The sequence below is a fragment of the Austrofundulus limnaeus genome, unplaced genomic scaffold (genome assembly GCF_001266775.1).
Source record: "Austrofundulus limnaeus strain Quisiro unplaced genomic scaffold, Austrofundulus_limnaeus-1.0 Scaffold33, whole genome shotgun sequence".
Taxonomy (NCBI): domain Eukaryota; kingdom Metazoa; phylum Chordata; class Actinopteri; order Cyprinodontiformes; family Rivulidae; genus Austrofundulus; species Austrofundulus limnaeus.
In genome coordinates this window covers 1,720,531-1,745,683 of record NW_013952435.1, presented here as the reverse complement: position 1 = coordinate 1,745,683, position 25,153 = coordinate 1,720,531, and the positions used below count along the sequence as shown (strand labels likewise).

Below are 25,153 nucleotides of genomic sequence, written 5' to 3'. Positions count from 1 at the left end.
GTGCATAATCTTTTCCTCCCAGGCATATAAAAGGAAACGTTGTGGCCACCATAGAAGAAGCTAAAACTCCTTATGCTGTCTGTTTGTTCTTTAAGTTGTGCAAGTAGGGATCTCTGCAGCACATAAGGGAGTTTTTCTTGTCTGTGTGCGGAGTTTGTCGTAACTATGATTGGGGTGTACTTCAGTGTGGGCGGGGTTTGTCCTAACCGTAATTGGCAGAGTCTGATATTTAGGTTTTTGGGTGGGCAGAGTTTAGCAAAACTGTGATTGGTCATGTTGACTTGTCTTGTGGGACAAGTTAAAAGAAGTAGTAATGGTAATAGTAAAAATATTGTGATGTAAATTAAATTTATTGAATGTCTATTTCTAGTTCAAAACAGAACAATGTCTCAAAATTATTTTGAACATGTAAACATAATTTATTGACCTCAAATTTGGTGCGACTAGCACCTTCCTGTTTGTAGTTATGACTAATATTAATATTCATAATAAAAAATGGGGATCTTTTCCAGGTGGGTTAGGGTTGTTTTGACAAAGCTGTATTGTTACGCATCCCTCCACATGTACGGCGTTCAAATTTCAAGCAGCTAGCACCTTCGTGTCTGTGGTTACGACTAAAATTAACATGTTTATTTAAAACTATAGGCAATTTCTGGCTGTTCTGACCAAGATACACATCCCCCCGGCTGTCCCTAGCTTCTTCAAACCCCACCCAGTTATAGTCAGTCAAACACGTCTTTAACAAACGACGCCCACAAAAGTCAAACAGACCAATTATATCTTGTCCAATCATCCTCACAACAAGAAACTTCAACTTAGTGACTGCAGAGACTCCCTTCATGTTGGGCTTTAGCAAAATAAGGAATAAAAAATGTTGTCAAAGTAAATTTGTCAGTAGATATAATGAAAATGGGTCATTTTCAGGCAACAAAAACTCAACAATTCTCATTTTAAAAGGTTGACTCATCTACTACCACATCACACTTTATGTTGAGTTGTATCCATTGATGTGTTTAAATTTGCTCAGCTGTGGTTGTCATTTTGATTGGGTTGACTCTACAAGTTATAGTGCGGTTAAGATATTTTGGAACAAGTGTTTAGGACAGTTTATGCTTCTACTAAACCACCTTACAGCCAAAAAAGCTTGTAGGTAACCCTGTCAAAACAACAGTGAGAATTCGTAGAAGCGTGTACTTAAAATATGTTTTCTACACGTCTGATTTGTGCAGAAACATGAACATTTTTCACTTACACTGAGCCAAATCCTCGTGTCTGCCAAAGCTGACTGTGCTTTCTCACAATCGCATCACTAACACACCGTGGTCTCCTCATTTCCCAACCCAGAGGAATAGCATTGCGAAACCAACACAGACTTCATTTTCACTCGTCACAGGGTTTCTTATAGGCCTCCATATCCTCCATCAACAAATTACATGTGTGTGATAAAAGCATGCACAAACCACAGCTTTCCTTTATCCAAAGCAGCAGGAGGSTTCAGGGGGATGCTTCCACTGTGGACACTGTGGGGTAAAGACATGTATGTGTGCGTATAGGTTGAAATGATGGGAGTATGGAGTGTATTAAGAACCATGTAAATAAATGTCAATTGGAAAGTCAGTGAAACAGTTGGAGAGAATGCAGCAGCCTCTGCAGATCTGTGGGCTGTGTTAATATTGTCAGCACCGTGTCTGATTGAGGAGAGGAGGAGATGGAGCCCAGCTTGTGGGCAGCCACCCGGATCATATTAGCAGAGGAGTGTACCCAGAATCAATTTCTACATGCTTTTACTCTCGACAACCACAGCTGCCTGACTGCTCCCATACTTGCAAATAGTACGTGGCAAGGCAAGCATGTGGTCAGACACGACAATACATRATAAAATCACACGATTAAATGAATTTATTGAGCTGTGTGTGCAAATCAATTAATGTTTTCTCTATGCCTAAAAATACAACCATGGTAACTCATTGAGCTCCTTTGATTTAATTTCTTCAAGCAGCCCACAGACTCTTGGTTCTTCTACCTTGATATCAAARCACCTGAGAGATACGTAATAAATAGGTCATTATATTTACGAGCTTAGTTACCGAGGTGAGTAATGGATAGTGAGTGGTGCGACGCAGGTAAAAGATGGCGGTGGTGCACAGAAGCTTGTTTTCCTATTTGCATATTTCCATATTTGTGTGCTGGAGAGGCCATATGACTTTAAATGCACGAAGTGTTTTTTGAGTTAGTGCTACATAAAAGATCTTTGTCTGTCAGAGGGGCTGCTTGAGCCCAAAGAACATTTACATGCAAGGCAGAATCAGCAGTGAGGACTTTTAATCATTCGTTTCCATTCCAATGGTCAAAAATCCCAAACTTGACATGGAGCAACTACCTGTTTTAACTGTGTTGTAGCTAGCTGCATGCTGGCATGAATATCTTTGTCAGCAGAGGCTATTTCTCAGTTTCCCCCTCCTGCAGACAACTAACCATATTTTGGCTCCCTCATACTGACAGCTTGTGGAAATGCACATTGTAATAAAGCAATTTCCTGTATGCAAATGCCCTGTTTACACGTTCTTGCTCCAGTCATTGTCACTTGACAGACTGCTTGAATATGAGGAAAGTGGCTATACAGTGAAAAATGAAAGCAGCAAGCCTAAAAAAAAATCTATTGTATCTAGTCTTAGCTGAAAACATGTCTGAAAGTGATGTGACAGTGACAGGGAGAATCCTGAGCTGTTCCCATGACCCTGCACACATTCATAACACCAAGACCACTAGTAAAGACATTAATAACAGTTTGCTGATAGAAGAGCTTCTCCTGGATGTAATAAGGAAGAATTATAGAAATTGAAGGAATCGGAAAATGGGTAAGAGAACAAGGAAAGGCATAAGTGAGCGTAAGTGATGAGAGAAAGAGAAAATGGGGATGGTAGATGGAACAGAGGGTTACTGAAAGCGAGTGTGCTGCAGGAGACAGAATGATCTCAAGCCTCTRTGTGTGGCTTTCAGTGCTGCTGCAAGATCCACACGACCGTCTTCCCCTGGCAGCGAGGATGATGAGATGYTCTGAAAGTGCTCGAGCACACCTGCAGAGCTAATTCACAGCCTCTGATTCACTACTGCCATTCGGCGCAGGCTAAATGCAAGTCTTTTCCCACTACGGGGTTATGCATTACCTACATGGTGCAATCATACCAATCAGCATTTCTTTCTTTATGGTACACCTTTCCACTACCGCTGGAACACATTTACATAGCAGCCTGGCTGCAGCGAAGTGAGGGTGCAGTCTCATTTTATCTTTCAGTTCTTCTTGACTGAATGAGTTAAAAGAGCTTYAGTTTTCATAGAGAAGGTGCTAAAAGCTTTGATCTTCCACACAAGGTGAAAGATTAGAACAGGTGTAGGTGAGAGTAGTGTAAAAGTGTCTGCCTCACTCCTGACATTGATCCTGAGTGGAAAGTCACACTTACTTATCCTCCCCAGCCCACACATGTTAACAGAGYGCTGATAAAGGTGGCTCTGACCCCCGGGGGTCAAACAACAAGTGATCGGTGAGACACTTTCATTAAGGTGAACAGATTCTAGAAAATGAACCCAAAAATTCAATCAGCGTCTGAGTTTAGTTTCCCGCTTTAGCAGCTTACTGCGTCTCGGTAAACAATTTAATTTGTTTTTTTTTTTGGGAATTAACAGAAAACCCCTTAAAGCTGTTCAGATAGCTCTTTGTGACACACACCCACACACACTTAGAGCCTGTCATTTTTGCTTCATCCCAGTCCCCAGTTCTACAGAGATATGGAGCATCTATAGAGTGACTCGACTTTTAAACGGCGAGAGAGATAACTGGAGAACAACAGCTTCAGATTCTCATCTCAAAACACTAATATGAAGAGACGGGTGCTGGGTGCACGGGGGCAGGCAGGCATAATTAAGGTCTCTCCTCAGAATGTAATCTTTCAGGCAAGAGCCTGGGTGGAGGCGAGGGGAGGGATGACGGGAGTGCAGGGAGAACAAAACACTCTCCATCTGGGAACAGCAAGATGAAGGCCTGTGAGCTGGTATTCCGTTGGGGAGGTGAGGAGGGAAAAGTGAGGTAAATGGGAGGTAATGCTAGGCTGGTGAAGCCAGCCAGCCTCTTTCAGCTCCCCAGCTATTCAGCTCAGTCCTCTGTGGAGCCCCCATCAGAGCCGGTGACTGCTCCTGGTCCCCGCAAAAAAAAAAAAAAAAAAGATGATGGCATGAAAGGGAGGAGGGAATTGAGAGAGGGGCGGAAAAGAGAGTGGGTGTAGAAAATAATGGATGTTTGTTTATTTCACTCACAGAAAGTGAAGAGAAGCAAGCAGGGATGAAACGCTGCGATCCACATTCCTCAGACCTTCAAGTCCTGATCATTACAGCAAATTAATTCTGACATTTAAGCCTCATCAGAATTTTAAAAAAGTATGTAAATGATCAGCTTTGAGATACGACTAACTATTCAAATCACATTAGAGCAATATGTCGAGGACCTGACACTTGATTTTACAACTGTCAGCATAAATTCTCACTGCATTTTATGTGTTTACATTTGAAGTTGTCACCCAAGCCTGACAGATCCACATACTAATGCTTCCAGGGTGCAAAAATAAAATAAAATAGGAGCGCAGAATTGTCAAGCTTCATAAAAACGGGTAGTTATGAAGACGTCAGGTGTCACCAGTCTCAAAACAGTTGAGCCATAATAAATAAATAATTTACAGTTAAAGCAAAAAGTGGCATCAACAACATTAAAAAGTAGAAGAGTTATTGGTGCTCGGTTTASTTTTCAGGACGTAAACATACCTTGAAAGATGACAGCCATTTTTTTCTTATAGATGGCAAAATCGGTMTCGAGGAAGACGCAGAAAATGACCCGTGTGATCTGCAGAGAAAAAGAATGATCAGTTACTGAGCAAAGATTTCTTTTTCATGGTAAAAAATAACCTCCCTACATACAATCACTTAACACATTTGCACAAAAGCCAAAAGGGAGGCTGTGTTTGTCATCCTGCAGCCATCCTRCAGGACAGTGAGATTCTGAGGGAATAAAAGAAGTTAATAGTCCCATCCCTGATCCTAAAGGACACTCAGGTCCAATTCAAAGTGGCTTCCTCCTGCCGCTCATACAGACCTACAGAATATCTATTAATAGTTTATGACCAGGGCTTTGGAGTAAATGTTAAGAGCTGCATTCAGGACAGTAACATTTTATTTTCCTAGATGTCTTCAGGGGGCTTTGTTCAAAATATGTAGACCCACTCTCTCAACCCTTCAACCTTCATAGAAAATGAAAGAAAGGTTTAAGCCTCTTTTGAAGGCGTGGGCTCGCTGACAAACAAAGGAAAATGGTAATACTGCCGAGGTGGAGCGTACCACTGGGTGCTGGAAGGCCACAGGACAGCAGCTCACCAGGAGTTTCCATCACACTTTTGTGGCTCTTCATTCTAAAACGGATGACCGGCTGTGAAACAACATGAATCATGAAGCAATGTTTTGCATCACACAGAAAGGCCGGTGCATGTGCACACATGAACCCAGCTGACGCCGCTCRTATTTTTCCACTCCTTTCTTGTCTATGAGTGACATTTTGTATTAAAACAAACAAACAAAAAACAAAGTATGTCGTGTATATTCTCTCTGTTACTTTTAAACATCTCGTTCCTACATACAGCATGCTGAACTGCACCATGTTCAGCAAGAGGCTCAGGCAAGGTCTTTTTATTCACACAGATCTGAAACACACTGTATGGACTCTGACATGCATCAGCCAGACTGAGATACCAAAAGAAAACAGAAATGTGGGCGTAGAACATTGACAGTCTCTCTGTATCCAAACAAAAATTGCGAGTCTAAAATGAATCAGATAGAASAGATGAAGGTGATCTTTGTCCGTTTATTTCCTGAAGTATAAAATGTACCAATCTGAACTTTAAAAAGACATTTTTGTCAAACTCAGACAGCTCATATCCTCCTACAACCTCCACGCTTTGTGTTGTGTTGTCACAGGAAAGGACCAACATCAGATACGACTATCGTGTTGATCTTGTGCACTTTCGAGTCAGCCACTCATTTTGACTAGATAACACCGGCATACATCATCCCTCTTTAATTACTGCGGTATGTTGATGACAATTTGCAAGAAATAAATGACAGACAGAGGCATATAACAGTGATGAATTTATAGATAATTATTGTTATTTGGAAAGTGTAATATATTATTACCTCAGCAGAATAAAACAATCCTCTTCTGGTTAATTAGAACAAAAGTGAGCACAGCAGAATAAAAGATATACCCAGTAAATTAATTTTAGGCCTTTGAATTTAAAGCGGAGGTGTGATATTTTGGTTTAAAGCTGCAAGGTGTTTGCACGTTGAGTATGCACCCCGTAGACTCCAAGGTTGAACAAGTTAATGGAGGACTAATTAGAAAGCTTGGATCACTGCATGCCAACCTGTCCAGTCATTACTCATCCCTGATTGGAGAGGTTTTGTAGAGCGCTTAGCACAAAATGATTAGATCCCTTGCTTCTATATGAGAGAGATGGTTGAATTGACAAAAAATGTACTCCGCACAATCAGGTACAAGTCGGTGTAATTGATTTGACCACTTGTTCTTTGAACTGCGGTTGGTGAAAATCCAGCTAAAACAGAAAAAAACAAAAGACTCACTCAGACATTTGAGCACACTTTTTCATGATTATCACAGGATCCAATGCTCTTGATAGCAAAGGGAAATATCCARAAATTAATTTCACCCCTGATGAGTTACAGAAATAATGAAAAATAGAGACTAAACTGAGTCCCGAAGCTCAGTTTCAACAATGCAAACCATCCAAGAAATCTTATAATTTTGCAGAAATACACAAACAACTCACTGTGATGACAACACTATAAGTATATTGTGAAATATATTTTCTAAAAATGGAGGTTTAAGGTCTCGTTTGAATTATTTCTAGTATCCTGATTAATTTAAAACCCGTGTAGAYGAGACAAAGCTAATTAAAATGATAAAGCTCTGGGTTCAACCAATCCATTTGCAACTCATTTGCACGTAAATGACGTCCAATAAAACAAAGTCTGCGAGCGATGACTTGGTCAGCTTGTGTTTATGATCAGCACAACACAACATGAAGGTGGCATCGCTGGTTTTATTAAAAATAGGTTTGTGATTTGTAATTCGTGCGCACTCATCATTCTGGCACGGCGCTCGCCAGGTGCCGTAGACTCCTACTGGCTGCCTAACAGATGAGCTGTCATTGCTGGCCACCCATGCCCATAATTACATTGAGGGCAGCTGCAGCACAATCCAACGTGCAGAGTCGGCACGCATAGTTCTGCTACTTGCATATCCTTTTTGATTCTGTCACTAACAATAATAGGGACATGTTGCCCTAGCATGTCTGTTCCAGCTGGTGCTCAAACTCGAGGGAGATGCATGTCTACACTGTTTTCTTATTATGCTTCCAGATGGACAACAGTATCAGAACAATAATATATTATCACAGAAATAATATTTTTAGTGATTATTTGTGAGAAAACAAACTATTGAAGGGAAACTTTTCTATTTCACACATACAGCCAGTATATATTGTTTTTATGATGTACTCATCTCCAACATAAAGTGAGTGTTGTGGTCTATGACCAGTCACTGATAGGACGTACTATTGTTTGAGATGGATTGGATAATTTCAGCAAATTATTCCTGGGCCAGAAATCTCCTCATCGAAAAAGCACAGGTTCGTTGTTGCATCATCAAAGCCATAATCAGCGAGCACTCGTCTCCTTTGTTGTCAGAAGCGCTGGATTGGATAGAGGGTTYTATCTGTGGCAGGTGGACCATATCCAGGTTTTATTACTGATGTAATTACACACAGCTGTGTCCCTCTCACCACTGCTACATGCACAAAACTTGCAGTTTGACAAAAAAAAAAAAAAAAAAAAAAAACAGAAAAGAAAAAAAACAAACAACCGGGGGTGTGGCATCTCTAAACAGAGCTGTGAACACATTCAGACATTTTCAGATCCTCGTGGCCACGTCAGCACGACTCCTCATCTTCCGTTCTGCTGCTTAAAATCTGCTCGTCGCTGTGACATCCCATGTGTCCTCTCCTTTTACCAAAGATAGAGATTAGACCAGTCAGCAGCAGCCAGACAGGGGCACCTGGTACTCAGGTGAAACTGTGAGCAGACGCTTCAGTTGACTTTGACTGACCTCTCTGCTGAAAGAGCTTCGGCTTCACCCGCAGCAAACTGGAGAATTATCATTTCAAAGAAGTGCCCGCAAAAGGTTATCCCTTTGAACAAAACGCCTCCATCCATACATCAAAGGACGAGCTTGACACTGCTCTTTGAGAAGGAATGGTTACGACCGAAAGCCCMGAGGGAAACAGCTGAGCTCAAATTTGTACTTCCCAAAGTCAGTCAACATTAAATCCTCACCACATCACAAAAAAGACAAAAGATTTATCAGTAGAGTCAGCTTAATATTGCAACTATGGATAGTGCTTTTGTACAGTTATGCATAAGTGTGACTAAAYAGAATGATAATATTCTGAGAGAAGACAGGCCATAATTGTTTACCCTTTTAGCTATGCAACTGTTACCAAATTACCTCATGAGCCACAGGATAAATAAACATCTACAACTTTTAGAGCCAACTGCATCCCTGCCATAGCCTACCGACCTTAAAACCAGCTATAACTTCAGTCAATATTACAGATACTGATCTCTGGCTCTAACTGGATCAATTTTACGGATGTGGTAGTAAATTGTTCACAATTTGGCAAGATTTTTATAAAATCAACACAAAACCTGTCTAAATGCTTCAGAAGAAAGCTATAAGAATTAYAAATACACCTGATTGTTGTCATCCAACTAAWGAAAACATAGCATATTTAAAAATATGATTTAGTAGAACTTAGAATGACACTGATGTTGTACAAAGCTAAACTCCAACAGTGGYGGATCTAGGATTTTTCTGAATAAAGGGCCATCAAGGGGTCACAATATTCTTAGAGGGGCCAAATATTTATTTAATGTCTTTGTACACAAATCTCTGATTTTGGTAAGATGTATACATTTAACCAGTCACACATGTTCAAACACTTGTAATGCAATTTAAAAAAKCTTGCATGTATATTCTCCTTACAGGTTTTAAAGGCATTTTTACTATAGATCAAATATTCTCAAACACACAACRTGTAAGAAAATCCAGCYATTGTCAGTGGAAAGACTTTTCCTGCAGGATTGTTCAAATCTTAATAGAAGACGACATCTGTAAGCTTGATTCATGCCAGACTTTCCTATTTGACWCATTAGTGCCTCTAGTGTTTGAACATGGAACTGCATCTGCCATCATCACTCAGGCAAAGGACAGATGAGTGACAGGACAGGGGCACTTCAGGGGGCCATTCAGATTTCAGCTGGGGCCAATGCCCCTGTGGCCCCGCCCCTAGAACCACCCCTGCCTTCCAAGTTGTACACAGAAGTGGTTTGCAAAGTAACAAACTATGAATTTAGAAAGAAAGGTTTGTTTAAAACAAAACAAAAGTCAGGAAAAATATTAAAAACAAATGTGCTTCTTTTAGGGATTTGTGTGAAATAATTGTGCAGAGTGAAAACAGTTTTTCACAATTTAAAGAAAATGTATTAAAATAATTTGCTACATAAATACAGCAATTGTGACTGTTTGTTTGCAGATTANAAGAAAGGTTTGTTTAAAACAAAACAAAAGTCAGGAAAAATATTAAAAACAAATGTGCTTCTTTTAGGGATTTGTGTGGAATAATTGTGCAGAGTGAAAACAGTTTTTCACTCTTTAAAGAAAATGTATTAAAATAATTTGCTACATAAATACAGCAATTGTGACTGTTTGTTTGCAGATTATTATTTTTTAAAGAAAAAATACAGTATCTAGGAACGATGCTGCTGTTTGATTTTGATCATGTTTTATGTATAAAAAARTGAAGGTATGAAAATATTATCCTTCTATTTACATTTCTTTTTATACCTTCTGTACTTGACAGGAATTCAAAGATTATTTGTCTGTTTTCTGTATTAACKCAGTCTCATTTTCAGTGTTTTGTTTTTGATTTATGAATGGAACGATAAAAATGACCAAGTAATCAAATAATATTTACTGTACATGCTCTGACTGACATGTTAAAACATCACATAAGATTGCACATAATGTTATCTGACAAAACAGCTCAAACATTTTAATTTCATGTTGAATTTAAGATTAAAATTGTTGCAGAGAATAAAACATTTTGACAGAAAAAGAATCTGTGTTGCTAGATTTGGAAATTTTCACAAGATAATATATCAGCAATTTGTATGTTAATGCAACAAATGCTGCACGAGACACATATTGTTCACATTAAAWCTCAACAAATAGCTCAGATTCAGGCTCTGCTGCTGCACGGGACTGGAAAATTGGAGTATGGCGCGCTGGAGGCATTTTGTGTTTTAGCTCACATAAAAAAAAAAAAAAGAAAATACTGTTCCCACAAACTGAAAGAGACAGAATTTGACTTTTACAAGCTTTGAGTCATTCCTGCCAACTCTGGCCGCCAGCAGCAGAACTGCTGTTATCTGATATGATAAAAAGATTTTACAATAAAAAAAATCATAGTGTTTTGAGTTCTTTGGTATGAGTTTTCCTAAAGAGGAGGCCAGGCAGCGAGGAGTTTTGCAGCAAGAACATTAGAAGGATTTAAAGTTGTTCCACATAAATAAAGTTTGTTCTGTCAAACTGATAATAAATGTTAATGACTTTGACCAGAAACATGCATCACTACAATAATGAAAATCCCTCTGTTGTAGCAGAGAGAAAAGTCCCTTCCACTAGAGTTTTACATTAAAACGTGATCCAGCATGTGCTGAACTGCTACATGTTCCACTTATAAATTCACCAATTAATGTCAAATAATATAATGATGGAACTCTTAATCCCTAAAGCCAATAGTGTGAGTGAAGGACAAGGATTTGTCCAGTTTTTTTAACACTAAAGTTGAAAGGCGGAGCAGCTGAGGAAAAAGTCAAAGGGGACCGCTGAGAGGGAGTGCTATACATATGATCCATGGCTGCATCGGTAATGATCTGACCTCTAAGCAGAAAATGGCCCATAAGATCCTCTGCTGATGAGGCATGAGTGTCTATGTGGAGGTGGAGGAACGGCTGATGTGACATAAAAGTCTAATAAAAAGGGTTTAAATGTAACGTTGGGCTTAAAATGGGTGATAAATGCAAAGATTTATAAAGTCATATTTCTATTCTTTCATTCTTGGTCTGCAAAGCAAAAAAAAAAACATAACATTTTCTCTGAAATGCTGGAAATATTATATCTGTGATAAGATTTCTTCTTCTACTCAGTGTCACATACTGTATGGTTGTAGTTAACTTTGTTTCATGTTTAACTTCAACTAAACAAGAAACATCTCATTCCTCCCATTGCTGTGGCTGAGCACAGTTAACTATAACTGAGCTCTACCTGGTATTTCATGTATAGAAACAGTGTTTCAACACATCCTCTTATAAACACTGAAAAGTACTATGTGTATGACTGACTAAATGCAGAATAAATTTTTTTTACTTTTAGTAGTATTTCTGTATTTATTCTGCATTTAGTCAAAGTTAGAGTGTTTTACTCACTATTGATTTGTAATAAGTAGCTGCCATATTCAATTCTCAATTCTCCCACTTTACGACTGAAAATTCCCACTCGAGGGGCATTCCAGTTTAAACTTACGACTTGTAAGCGGGAAATTCTCACTTCCCAGTGCAACTGTGCTGCAACAAAAGTATCTGTTGAAAATCCAGCTAAAGCGATTTTAGGCTGAATTTTTCCAGCTGCTGGATACGTTTGAATCCTGTGCACCTCAGGTAAAATAACAGCTGAACTGCATTATGGGAGATGTAGTTTAAAATTGGCTTAAAGCAGCTTATTTTCAAATATTAATACAGGGCTTTCCAAGGGGGGTCACACAAGTACAGGTGCTGGTCATAAAATTAGAATATCATGAAAAAGTAGATTTATTTCAGTAATTCCATTTAAAAAGTGAAACTTGTATATTATATTCATACATTACATACAAACTCATATTTCAAATGTTTATTTCGTTTAATTTTGATGATTACAAATGACAACAAATGAAAATCTCAAATTCAGCATATCAGAAAATTAGAATCTTGTGAAAAGGTTCAAAATGGATGGCACCTGGTACCACACTCTAATCAGCTAATTAACTCAAACCACCTGCAAAGGCCTTTAAATGGTCTTTCAGTCTAGTTCTATAGGCTACACAATCATGGGGAAGACTGCTGACTTGACAGTTGTCCAAAAGACGACCATCGACACCTTGCACAAGGAGGGCAAGACACAAAAGGTCATCGCTAAAGAGGCTGGCTGTTCACAGAGCTCTGTGTCCAAGCACATTAATAGAGAGGCGAAGGGAAGGAAAAGATGTGGTCGAAAAAAATATACAAGCGAGAGAGATAACCGCACCCTGGAGAGGATTGTGAAACAAAACCCATTCAAAAATGTGGGGGAGATTCACAAAGAGTGGACTGCAGCTGGAGTGAGTGCTTCAAGAACCACCACACACAGACGTATGAAAGACATGGGTTTCTGCTGTTGCATTCCTTGTGTCAAGCCACTCTTGAACCACAGACAGCGTCAGAAGCGTCTTGCCTGGGCTACAGAGAAACAGGACTGGACTGCTGGCGAGTGGTCCAAAGTCGTTCTCTGATGAAAGTAAATTTTGCATTTCCTTTGGAAATCAAGGTCCCAGAGTCTGGAGGAAAAGAAGAGAGGCACTTCATCCACGTTGCTTGAAGTCCAGTGTAAAGTTTCCACAGCCAGTGATGGTTTGGGGTGCCATGTCATCTGCTGGTGTTGGTCCATTGTGTTTTCTGAGGTCCAGGGTCAACGCAGCCACATACCAGGAAGTTTTAGAGCACTTCATGCTTCCTGCTGCTGACCAACTTTTTGGAGATGCAGATTTCATTTTCCAACAGGACTTGGCACCTGCACACAGTGCCAAAGCTACCAGTACCTGGTTGAAGGACCATGGTATCCCTGTTCTTAATTGGCCAGCAAACTCTCCTGACCTTAACCCCATAGAAAATCTATGGGGTATTGTGAAGAAGAAGATGCAATACACCAGACCCAACAATTCAGAAGAGCTAAAAGCCACTATTAGAGCAACCTGGGCTATCAACACCTGAGCAGTGCCACAGACTGATCGACTCCATGCCACGCCGCATTGCTGCAGTAATACAGGCCAAAGGAGCCCCAACTAAATACTGAGTGCTGTACATGCTCATACTTTTCATGTTCATACTTTTCAGTTGGCCAACATTTCTATAAATCCTTTGTTTTTATTGGTCTTCAGTAATATTCTAATTTTCTGATATGCTGAATTTGAGATTTTCATTTGTTGTAATTTGTAATCATCAAAATTAAACGAAATAAACATTTGAAATATGTGAGTTTGTATGTAATGTATGAATATAATATACAAGTTTCACTTTTTAAATGGAATTACTGAAATAAATCTACTTTTTCATGATATTCTAATTTTATGACCAGCACCTGTATTATCTTTCACCTTTTAACTTTGTTCATTTTGTTGCAAAATCTTACTGGATCAAAATTATGTCCAGTTCCTAAAATTTGATGTTAATTGTTTTAAGAAACAGTTTTGTTTACATGATTAAAAACAAAGTACACATATGACACATCTAGCTTTCCTCATGCCCTCTGAACATCTCCTTGGGGAGGTGTTCTGAATATGCCCAACTGGGAGGATGCCCCGGAGAATGCTTAAAAGAAGTCTTAAAATCCTCCTGGAAGACTTGAAAGACATGGTTGGGAAAAGAAAGCTTTGGGCCTCCCTGCTCAAGCTGCTGCCCCCCTGACCCGACTCAGTCACAAGCAGCAGGGTGGATGGATGGATAGTTTTTTAGTCTCTACACAAGTGAACCTTTCCCATGAAGTTACCTTAAAGYGAGTGGCCTTTGACATCTCTGCTGTGCTCTCAGTGTCCATGTTGACCACCAACAAGTCCGTATAAAGCAATAAAGTGAAAGAGTGGAACATTAAATCGATGTAKCGGACTCTGTGTTTGTTCTTCTGCTCACCAGGATTTCCTCTTTGGCTTTCAAAGTCACTGATGTTTTATTTTGTTCTGTTTCTGTGTACGTTCAGACCCCGAGTGTGGGTCATGGAGAAACTACGTCGCCTCTGACACAGCCCGGTGCGTGGATATCWTTACTGTAAACCTGGACCTATTCTACCTGGCTCATGTTGATGAGGTCATAACATGGTGTGCAGTTCTTGTCAAATTCACTTTTCACATCATAAAAGGCAAAGGTTTTGGTGTCCAGCAGCATCAGCAGAAAGGGAAATATGGACTCAAACAAATTTAATACACTGATATCCACAAAACAATAAAGCTTTGTGATATTCAAAGAAATTATTTATTTAGTGCAGGTTGTGTGGTATTGTGTCTCTGAGTAACTATTTGGCATTTCTGGTGTTCTCTTTTTTTAGCCGCATATTTGCCCACGCCTGGCCCGCCTGGTTCTGAAGCGGTTTTCTTGAAGAAAAACTGTGCAGCAGTCCAGCCAGGTCTACTTTTTGTTCAGTATTATACAATTTAAAAAGAGGCTGGTAGATGAATGGAAATCCAATCACTTCTCCCTACAGCAAAATTCCCTGAACTAAATACGAGCCCAGTTCTGGCCGTCATAATCTGAATGCAGACCACATGGACCAGGAAAAGACACAAAGGAGGCACTGATCCAGGGTTTAACTAACAAACATTCATGTTTCTTCAGGACAGGAGATGTGCTACAGCTACTCACTGATTCTGTCTTGCTCCTTTTTGTGTTCTTATGAACCATTCTCCCAGAACCAGAACCCAGTCAGATGATAATGCAGATAGGTGGGACAGTGTGTAGGCTGCATTCTACCACACTACAAAGCAATGCAAATAACTTGGCTGCCTCTTTAAGGTTTTACCCACATGTGGTGTTTTTCGTTTCTCTTGTGGGTTTTAATGCCACAAGGTCAGAAGGAACACTCATTAGAAAGTACTTTGCACATCCGTTTTTCTAGCTAAAGCTATTATGGCTTTRCTTGCATCACAGGGCTCATTGGAAACACAAAGGTTCAGGCAGAAAAACAATTTTTTTAAAATTGAACTTACCATTTTTCTATTCACCTACTGTTTTCATTTAAACGATAATAATTATTTTACTAAAACTGTCCTATAAAGTCAGGAGGCTTTTAGATTTGTGTTGCGTAGCACTCAGTTCTGTGACTCATGAGGTATTCACTAATAACACAGACACACAAACACACAGGCAAAAGCATGATTGCCCTTTCCCCTTTGGTGGCGTGGGATAAAGAAACCTATAATATGCTGAACAGTTCGAAATGAAGACAAAAAGTAAAAGGAACATTTGTTGCTCTGCAAAAAAAAGGTGATCCTTTTCTGCATTACAATACTAGGATGGCCTTTGTGAGGTTTTGGCAGATTTACACAGTGTTGAGCAGAACAGGGGCTGAATGTAAGTGATCTGAGTGCAGCGCCATATGGCTGTGTGGGCGGCATCAAACAGAGAGGCAGGTCTGATAACAGAGGTGCAGTTTGACACAACTTAGAAAGTGGGATTAAGATCTGATCTGGATTTCGTCAAATGCAAATAGCAAATTTAAAAGCTTCTCTTTCTGTGCGAGTTGTTGGGAGTTTCCATGTTTATAGCAACAACCTGGCAGAAAAAAAACACATATTAATTAAAATACTGATTTATTTCGCTCTGCTTCATCCCCAGTGTTTATTCTAGATAGTTCTCCCTCTGTTTTACTAGCTCTCTTATATCATCCTAAACATCTCCAAGGTTCTTGGCTTGTCTCGTTCCTCCATATTTGTTTATCTACAGCCTGCCTCATGTAGGTCAGTCATGTGACTCAAGCTTCCACATGCTTTGGTTCAGCTGAGTGCACATTTCAGAACTGCACTCAATAGATCTGAAATAATGACTCTTTTCTTTAGACTATTAGAAAATGTTGACGTTCACTTTTATTCTCAAACTTTGCCTTTCGTTTGTTCTCATTCACCCCAAAAACAATGGTGCCATTTTTCTATGATGTATGGTGAAGAAAAAAAGACTATAAATAAAGCAGAACAAAACATTGATTAGAAAAAAWAATTCTGCTAAGTACAGTATATAACAAAAACCATCCATAATTGTGTTTGCTTAACACAAAAAACAACGTTAGAAAACTCGTAAAACTAATCTTTGAATGATTACAGCAGCAGGAATAGGATGAGCAGATATTTCTTCCTGGTCTCTCTGGTCTGCATAATTTATCTCAGAGTAATACATCAGCATTAGTGTCAGTGTCTTCAGACATGTTTGCATGATGAGATTCACCTCAGGGCAGAACGACAGATTACACACTCGTGTTTTTAGTCCTTCCTATACAAAACCTTTGTTTGTATTTTACATTTCTTAATTCTACTTGGGTACAACATACTCACATATGTATTTGTATTATGTAGGTTTACGAGACATTTATGACAAAAAATCTRTTTGACTGATGTGAGAGTGTGTATAAGTTGTGTTATTTTACTTTTCAATGTACAACAGGAACATTCAAGAAGCAAGTACATAATTTCTGTAGGAAAAAACACAACTTGTTCACATAAATGAAACATTTGGTGGATCAAATAAAAAAAGTGAGTCCAACAAATCGTACGTTGGTTTGAGATAATAGATGTGGGACAAAATTAAATCAACAAGATATTAGGCAGGTTATTTTTGTCTCTTAGGGAATTTCTGAGCATTATGGTTTCAGCGCATGAACTGCAGCAATGAAGGAAAACAACGATATATCAGATGATGCTTTTGTGTTTTCTACGGCACAACCAAATTAGCTCAAAGTGCTAAGGGACAGAAGTCTCTGTCACTCATGATGGATGGTGTACAGCACTGYTCAACAGAATAGTGTTTTTCAGATTTCCACCTCACCTCCAGCTTTGAAATAAACTMTCCAAAGGAAGTCTCCACTCGATAAGAGTGTCTCTTGGTCTGGTTGTCATTTAGAAAATCAATGACCTCCCCAATTCTAGCTAACTGTTTTCCAATCTGTCTCTTCAAATCATCCCTAAATGTGAAAATAGTGAGAGTTGCCACAGGAGCTCCCCAAAAGAGATAGGTGACACATTTTTAATAAACAACAAAGTAACATGAGGTGCAGAGTGCTGCCGTAATTAATTATGCTAATCACTTTTTATCTGCACTTAGAAAAAGACAAACAAGRATAAGTAGAAGAAAACAGACTGCAGCAAGGCTGTAATATATGAGCAAACACACCAAGTGACTAATACCAGGGGATAATACAGAGGATTTCCACATATTGTTAATACTTTAATAAACCAGGACATTCACTGCTTCTACAGTAACACATAGTCTGGGTATTAATTAACGTTCTTGATAAATACAGTCCGTTACAGAAGTGTCAAGGGACTAATTAGATCAATGATAGAAGAGTCGTTAGGCATGCAGTGATTTCACACGGGACACAAGTCAAGAGAAAGAGCATCCACTCAGTTATGTGGCAGGAACCAAACAGATCCAGTTTGAAAGAAATCTGCACTGTTTCATCAGGAGAAAACCACAAAGTAATATAAGACCTCAAAGTTCTGAGGTATGAAGGGAAGCAGGAACAAGATCTTTAAGGGATTGTGGAAAATAGTCCAAGTGGAGTTTTCGACCACATTTTTAACCAGGTCCAGGCAGACACTCTCACAGTGGTATCATTACCCTCAGAGGAAGGTCCCATCATCATCATCAGAAAGTAGAAAAAAACCTCTTGAGATGCAGACTTTACTGGAACTGACAAAGTTCAGGTTATTTTCTTGATGAAAAGCATTGGCAAACACTGCAAAAACRGCTCTTTTAAGATCTTAACACGGACCCTACAGCAGTATGTTGGAAAGGAATATAAAGGTATAAAGCCTGTATTGACCTCGTGACCTCTGGAAGTGCACTGTATATTACCATTCTGCATGCCTATGCTTCGACCTTTTCAAATCCCTCTTTAAAGGTTGCGTGTTCCTGTGTCTGTTGGCTGCACGAGCTCTGCAGGGGAAACCAAATGAGCGAGTGCTCCACGGCCCTCCAGAGACTGACCTACAAAGCTACTGTATTAAAAGAATCATATTTATCACCGCTCTCCACACCGCACTGTTCTACCTGCAGCATGACGGAACATAACCCTTCCTCAAATTGAAGAGCTCCTCCACTCAGCGGTTTGAAAAGCTTTTCAGGCATGATTGGTTCGAGAGATCTGTGAAAAGGAAGCCTATCGCTTGGCTACACTGAGAGGTGAAAATGGTATTTAGGTGCATCTGAAAGTTTAATAAGACTGTGTTATGTCTGCGCTCGAATGGATGAAATATATCGTTGGGTTCATACAGTCCCTTGTAGGTCATCGATTATAATGGGAAGGCAGGAATTTTACAACTGCACGAATAATTATCACTGAAATTGATAAAAGATTCTACATTTTGTTACTTCTACTACATAATTCAAGTTCATTCAAATTACTGGGAATTAATATTAACAGCATTTACTTGTACAGTGAAATATTTTTTGAGAACATGTCAAAAAACCTGCAAAGATGTGATCACAGAGCGCAAACTGGGAAGTTGCCTTTCAAACTCGAGAGAAAGACCAGGTATGAAGGATTATTAAATCTAAACTAAGACTATGACCTTTCAGCTTCCACTTCTCATCTTTTGAGACACTTGAAACTGAGAAGTCGACAGACGATGAGTGGCTACACAAAAGAATGAAAATCTGGTAGCACCTCTACTGTCAACCCCCATGGCAATTTCCTGCTGTGCCTCCCTGGATACTTTCTACATTCCTCCTTCAACTTTCATAAAAACAGAAAGAGCACATTTACATAAGCATATCAGACAGAGTAATAAAATTTTTTTTTCAAGTGACCACAGAGGACACCATGTCACAGTAGGCATGAGCTCTGATTTTGCAACAAAACAAAACAATTAGCAGGAAACCGTCTGTAATCAAAAGTCAAGAGGCGCAAGGCAAACAGAGCCACTGGTTCCCTGTAAGTCCCCCAATAATCTAATTAAGATACTTACTGGAACCGTGGCAAGCTAATGAGAGGGCTATGACTCATTTGTACTCCGAGCACTCTGTGGCTTTATCTTTGTGTGCTGGGAAAATGGAATTATTTCCACAAATGTATCTACAGCCTGAAATCCCTTTCTCTCCTGGAATGGGGGTTTTGTTGTGCGCACCCAATCTCATTCGCTCATCTCTATGTCAATCCAACTGTTAGTTTCACAACGGCGAGACGCGACGTGATGCAGGTTTATTGATTAACAAACAGAGATTTCTAGAAAACCAAAGTAACAAACAGAGAAAACCGAACGTGAGGCTTTGTTTTGTGTTTTTTCTTCTAACAGAGAAACAATTGGGAGCAGTGATATGTCTTCCTCCACAGGGATGTGTGTCTGTGGCTTGTTCCTGACATGCAGTGTATCAGTGTCCTACTGTCTTTGTGACCTAAACATGTCGGCAGTGGTGTACTCACTGCGGCAACATGGTGTCCTGTGTGCATCCTGTCTGTGCACATATTAAATCTTTTATTTCTGTGTGGGCTTTGTGCTGTAGCTGCCAGTGTCCAAAGGTTTCATGTGTTGGTGAAACATGTTTGTTAGACKGAGTGCAGTTAAAAACACTGCTTGAATATGTTCTGGTTTATGGCGCCTGCAGGTCGTCTGGGTCAACACAATGCTTTGCCGCTGTCCATGATGAAAGCAGAGAGAGAACAGGCTGCTCTTATCAACAAGACACTGAAAAATCAGCTGGGAAAAGATCACAGTAGCACAGGAGAAACGTGGAYTCAAGAGGTATCTCTCTCTGGATTTCACTTTTCCAGATAAGACACTGGATCTGTCAGGACTCCTATTTCAGACACATGCTTGTTTTATCTGACTGAGCTTTAATGTTTTTCTTTTTTTTTTTTTACTTCAGGCCAACATTACACTGTTTTTACCCTATTTTTATAAATTAGGATGTTGAAGACCTGCTAATTTGTGGTGCGTGTCCACAGAAAATTTAATCTGACATTTGCAAACAAGAGGGCAGTCTCAAAAAGAGATTTTTTTTCTCACATTGGTGTCTTATTTATTCTCAYCCTCAGAAGTTCTTACTTATCTTCCGTCATACGCTCTAATTGCAAGATTGTTAATTTAAAAGTTACAGAAATTCAAAAGGTTGAGCTGCTCAGTGGTTGATTTATTTTTATTTATATACAGTATAAGGAGACATATAATGTTTTTAAATCCTTCTTTTTCACATTTAAATCCCTCAAGTGGGGTCTATATAAAGTGGAACTGCAATGCTTTGGTCTGAATTCCTCATTGTAATGCCACAAGCCCCGCCCCTTTTCTGAGGTGTCTCACAGATCAACTCATTTTGATGCTGTCTCTTTAAATCCAAACAAGGTGTAAGTAATTAAATAAGTAAAGTTTATTAATATAGCACCTTTCCTAGATATGAAATCACAAAGTGCTTCACAATAAAAGCAATAAAAAATAATATAAATTTGAAAGCATCACAAAACCAAAATTCATACAAAAGTATACGTAAAAAACAGGTACAGAGAGAAAAAACTTATCTAAAAGCCTGTTTGTAAAGGAAAGTCTTCAGATGTTTTTTAAAAGCATCAATAAGTGTTTCGCACCTCACCTACAGCTTCAGAGGGGCTAATTCCAGTTTGATAGAGGAGTTTGTGACTCCAGCAGTGCAGAAATTAATTAAAAGATGCCAACAAGGGAAGACTTGTCCATCCAGCCTGACATGTTGGAGCCAGAGTCTGACCCAGAGCCAGAGAGAACGAAGACCACCAAACTGTAGTTGGTRAGTTCAAACCTTATTTGGCAGTTTTGCTGCAAATTCTGGGATAGTTCAGAAAATGTAATAGAGAACAGAGAAAAGTGAACAGGTTGAAAAATATGACCCAAACAGAAAATAAAGATATCTGCGCAGCACSAGGGGAGACTAGATTCAACTTCTCTGCACTCTGAGATTCAGAATACACAAAAGAATTAATTTAACAGATAAAAAGTGGATTTTGCATGATATGAACCCTTTAARGAGGCCAGATTTATTTAATGTACACCAGTTAAAATGTCTTCAGTTGACAGCCGATGATGCTGAAAACAGGAGCTCTAGTTCTCACACCAAGCCGCAACAATGCCCAGGCAGCTTACACAGCAGATCACCACATAGGTTGGTTCTTCCTTTCCTTTTTTTTTTTTTTTGGAAGGGGGGTAAATTATGACAATAACGTTTGCTGTGTTCCATACAGTAGGCACTATGGCTGCTGCATAAAGAATATAAAATAAGCACGACCTAACAAAGATACTCATCAACATAAAAGTTTGTATGTTGCCTCTGCATGCAATTTGCCCACAATTTTTTTGTATTTGTAAATGAAAACTGGCATTGTTTAGCATTCGTAGCATATTTGAATACTAATGAACGCTCAGCAGGCAAAGTTTTTTTTCAGCACACACCAATTAAATCTGACATTCTGTAAAAAAAAAATAGGCAGCTTAGAGCAGTMAGTGTGTGTTTATGAATATGGATTCTTTTACGGTGTCAATTAAGCTCTGGATAAACATCCATGATATGCTTTTCACAAGCTTAAGCATAGTCAAACTAGTCCTAATTAGCTGGTTTATATGAGAGGCTCAGATTAAGCATAAAGAGCTGTGGACTTCCCACTGGTTCAAGGCTAGAGCCCATATGTGAGACTGTGTATGTGTTGCAGGAATAATAAATCTTCTCACTTGTTTTACACTTCAGAGTTGTTCAGCTTTGGCATTTAGTGGATTGGCTCACTAACATTCCCAGAAGGGGGGGTAAAACATCTGTAAGACATTTAGGGAGTGGATGGTTGATGTGATTTGGACAGTGTCATTAAAACATTCAAGGTTATGTCCTGTTATAAGAAGGCCCAGCTAGCCAGGTGTCAGGAAACACTGACTGAACTTTGGTGGGTTTTGTGAGTGAAATGAGGGTTTGGAAGTTTCAAGGGAAGAGTGGGGGGAAAAAGAGACAGGCATGAAAACCAGTCTACCTAAAACGGCAGGAAAGCTTCCAGAATGAGGATTAAGGTTCAACTTCCATCTGTGTGATTGACAGATGAGTACTTAGCACACAATTATAATCTGTTACAAGCTAATAAAAGCACCAACATGCTGTTTCAGCACTGAYGCTGTTTTATTCTCCCTCCTGTTGATTGGCTGTTGGCTGATGAGAGGTAGACATCATATCTGCTGCTCACGTCCCCACAACCTCAGGCTTAAGAGGTCACAGGCCAGACCTGGGATCACATCAATCTCACACACTGGGAATCTTTCATAAGCTAATTTTCTAACTAATTTAAGTGCTGAATATTAGTTTATAATCATCCTAGATGTATCATGGACTGCTACAACACTCCTACGTGTCTGTTTCAATGACTCTCTGCAGCTGGAATGGTATCTAGACGGGATTTCTGTTTGAAGTTCCTCAACAAGCCAAAGAAAACTATCAACAAGATGAAATTCTAACCATGTGTGCAGAGTGCTGATAATACTGTCACTTGCAGTTTGGCTATGAGCTGCTTCAGGTCAAGGTATCACATCTTTCATCYGCCTGGACACCAGCACATCAGGGATATCATTAGCAAGCCATCTTTCAAAATAAAATGAAAAAAATAAAAAAAATAATCTGCATTTCTGTCATTCAGAAAGAAAAACATCTGTACTTAAACTATCCCTAAAGTCGCACCCAATAAAGCGGGTCATGAGGTTAATTTGAATCCACGATGCTCGGATCTGACATGTGTGACCTCGTGACATCGTATGTTCCGGCCTGAGCAGGCAGTGTCTCTTCTCCATGTTTCCCATGACTCAGAGCACAAAGTGATTGTATTTTCTTAGATTAAGACGTGACTCTGGGTCCTTTCACACAGAAAAATGGAGGCAGCGTTGGGACTAAAACCATGCAACACCTCCACAACTGTGGATAATGTTGAAAAGTAAACGGAAATGAGACATCTTATCGCTATTCTCAAAYGAGGACGGCATAGAGAGTGGGCTACAAAGAGTCAAAGGTTTAAGATGTGTTAGGAATGTGCCAAATACACATTTGTTTTATTATCAGTTTTTCGTCTGAAGCTATTTAAAAGTATCACAAATGTTTTTGCCTTTATCTCTGCTGCTTGGATGTACATGTGAGCACAGAGAAGGAAGATATTTATTCCCATGCTAGCAGTGGATAATAGGCTGTAACGCTGAGCCAATGGGCGCTCAGGAGGAGTACAAAAGCACACACTGAAGATGAATCAGGACTGATGATAACATGAGCTGGATGCAGTGAATCAACTTCAGTCCAGGCTTTGTGACCTGTCATTTTCAGACATAAACCAGCAACTCTAAAGATTAAGGGGAGATTCTGGCTCGGCCTCCATTTTCAGAGTGGAGCTGAAAAAGTTGTCCTTCAGATCCCTGTATGACACGAATCCCAAACCAGTTCTTTGAGAGATGGCCTCAAGCGCAGTCCTTAGAAGTGGATTGTGGGGAAACKTGATTTAAATATGTACAGCTGGAAGCTCATGTGGTTTTGTTCATTCACTTTGACTTGCGAGACCTGTGCTAAAAAGTACTGTATGGATTTCTAAAGAAAAAAAGTTCTGAAAGTTTTTTTTAATCTGGTTTGAGAACAGACCTCTTAAAGTACATTTTCCATATGAAAAACATCTATCTAAAAAAAAAAAAACATCTATCTAAGGTTTCTCTCTAGGGAGTCTCTCACTGAAACAAGGTGCTGAAATGAYGTGGGGTGTTTTATAGTATCAAATTTTTAAATATGGCTGTTATTAGGCCTGTCGTGATAATCATTAAATCAATTAAATGCACAATAAATTAAAAYGAGGTGGATAATTTTCATTTGCCTTCTTTTCATGTCACCCTCTTTTCCACTCGTTAGCGTAGGGAGGAGTGAGTGTCAGGTTTTTTCCAGGTGCATGGTCTCTAACCTCTTAAGCACGAGAGCCCCATGAACATGCATTTATTTACCCATTATATTCATTTTGTAAGCGGCGGGAGGGTAACAACAGTTGATACATAAAGAATAAATTGTGAACTGGGTGAATTGAGACAATTTATCGTCCAGCAAAATTTGTTTAAGCTGTTAATCATGTGATTGAAATCTGAAAATCGGACTCTTCATATGTCGAATGGAACATTTACACACAAATCCACRACTATTACAGAGTGTAAAATTCTCTTGCAATAGAAAAAGATAACCAGTTTTTCACTTGTCAAAGCAGAAACCACAGTGTGTCCAGCTTAAAGCAACTGTGCCGTTTTGAAGAGAACAAATAGAGACACTGAGCCCACTGGGATTCAGAGCTTTTACAGTAAACTGTAACTGCAAGAGCAGGGATATTACACTGCTGAGGGACTTTTACAAATAAGAATTTTTTGTTTGTTTCCYAAAAGTGCTACTTTCAAACCTTCAACGTCTCATCATATTACTTCAACTTTAACTGTCAGATCTGATGCTTATGCAGCTGCAGCAACAGGGCATCCCTACAAGATTAAAGAGATCCCCGATTAGTTGTAACATTCAACCTTATTTGATAAACATATATTTTAACTGTAAAATAAAGACTATAAAAATACTGTAGGCTGTTTAGTTTTTATAATTTTTAAACTAAAAGTTTAAAAATATATTTCACGGACGGGGCCATTTTATTTACACGCAAAGCATTCTGGGTAAATGATGATGTGGATAGGTCCTCGATGCGAAGCTGCTAGCGAGCTATATCCACCCTGAAGGTTAATCTTGGACAATATCTGACAATCGACTCTTTTAAATGAAACCAGAGAGCGTTGACAGAGAGGAGAAGGTAGAAATGACTCAGCCTGTAACTGAAAATATAGATCTTAGCCTGTTAGCTTTAGCATTACCCCCGATGCTATCACCATATACATGTATTAGCTCAGCGCTAGACATTCTCCTCTCGTCACTGAGGTCC

At 39.3% G+C, this 25,153-nt stretch overlaps 1 protein-coding gene across 6 annotated transcripts in view; it reads right to left on the bottom strand.

Moving 5' to 3' along the window:
* The window catches only part of macrod2 (mono-ADP ribosylhydrolase 2), a gene marked incomplete in the record, with an annotated part of 450,891 nt that overhangs the window by 32,529 nt on the left and 393,209 nt on the right, over nucleotides 1-25,153 (bottom strand). For all 6 annotated transcript variants that reach the window (XM_014005961.1, XM_014005960.1, XM_014005964.1 and 3 more), the window contains 1 exon segment: nucleotides 4,813-4,891. In XM_014005961.1, coding sequence (XP_013861415.1) covers nucleotides 4,813-4,891 — 79 coding nt within the window.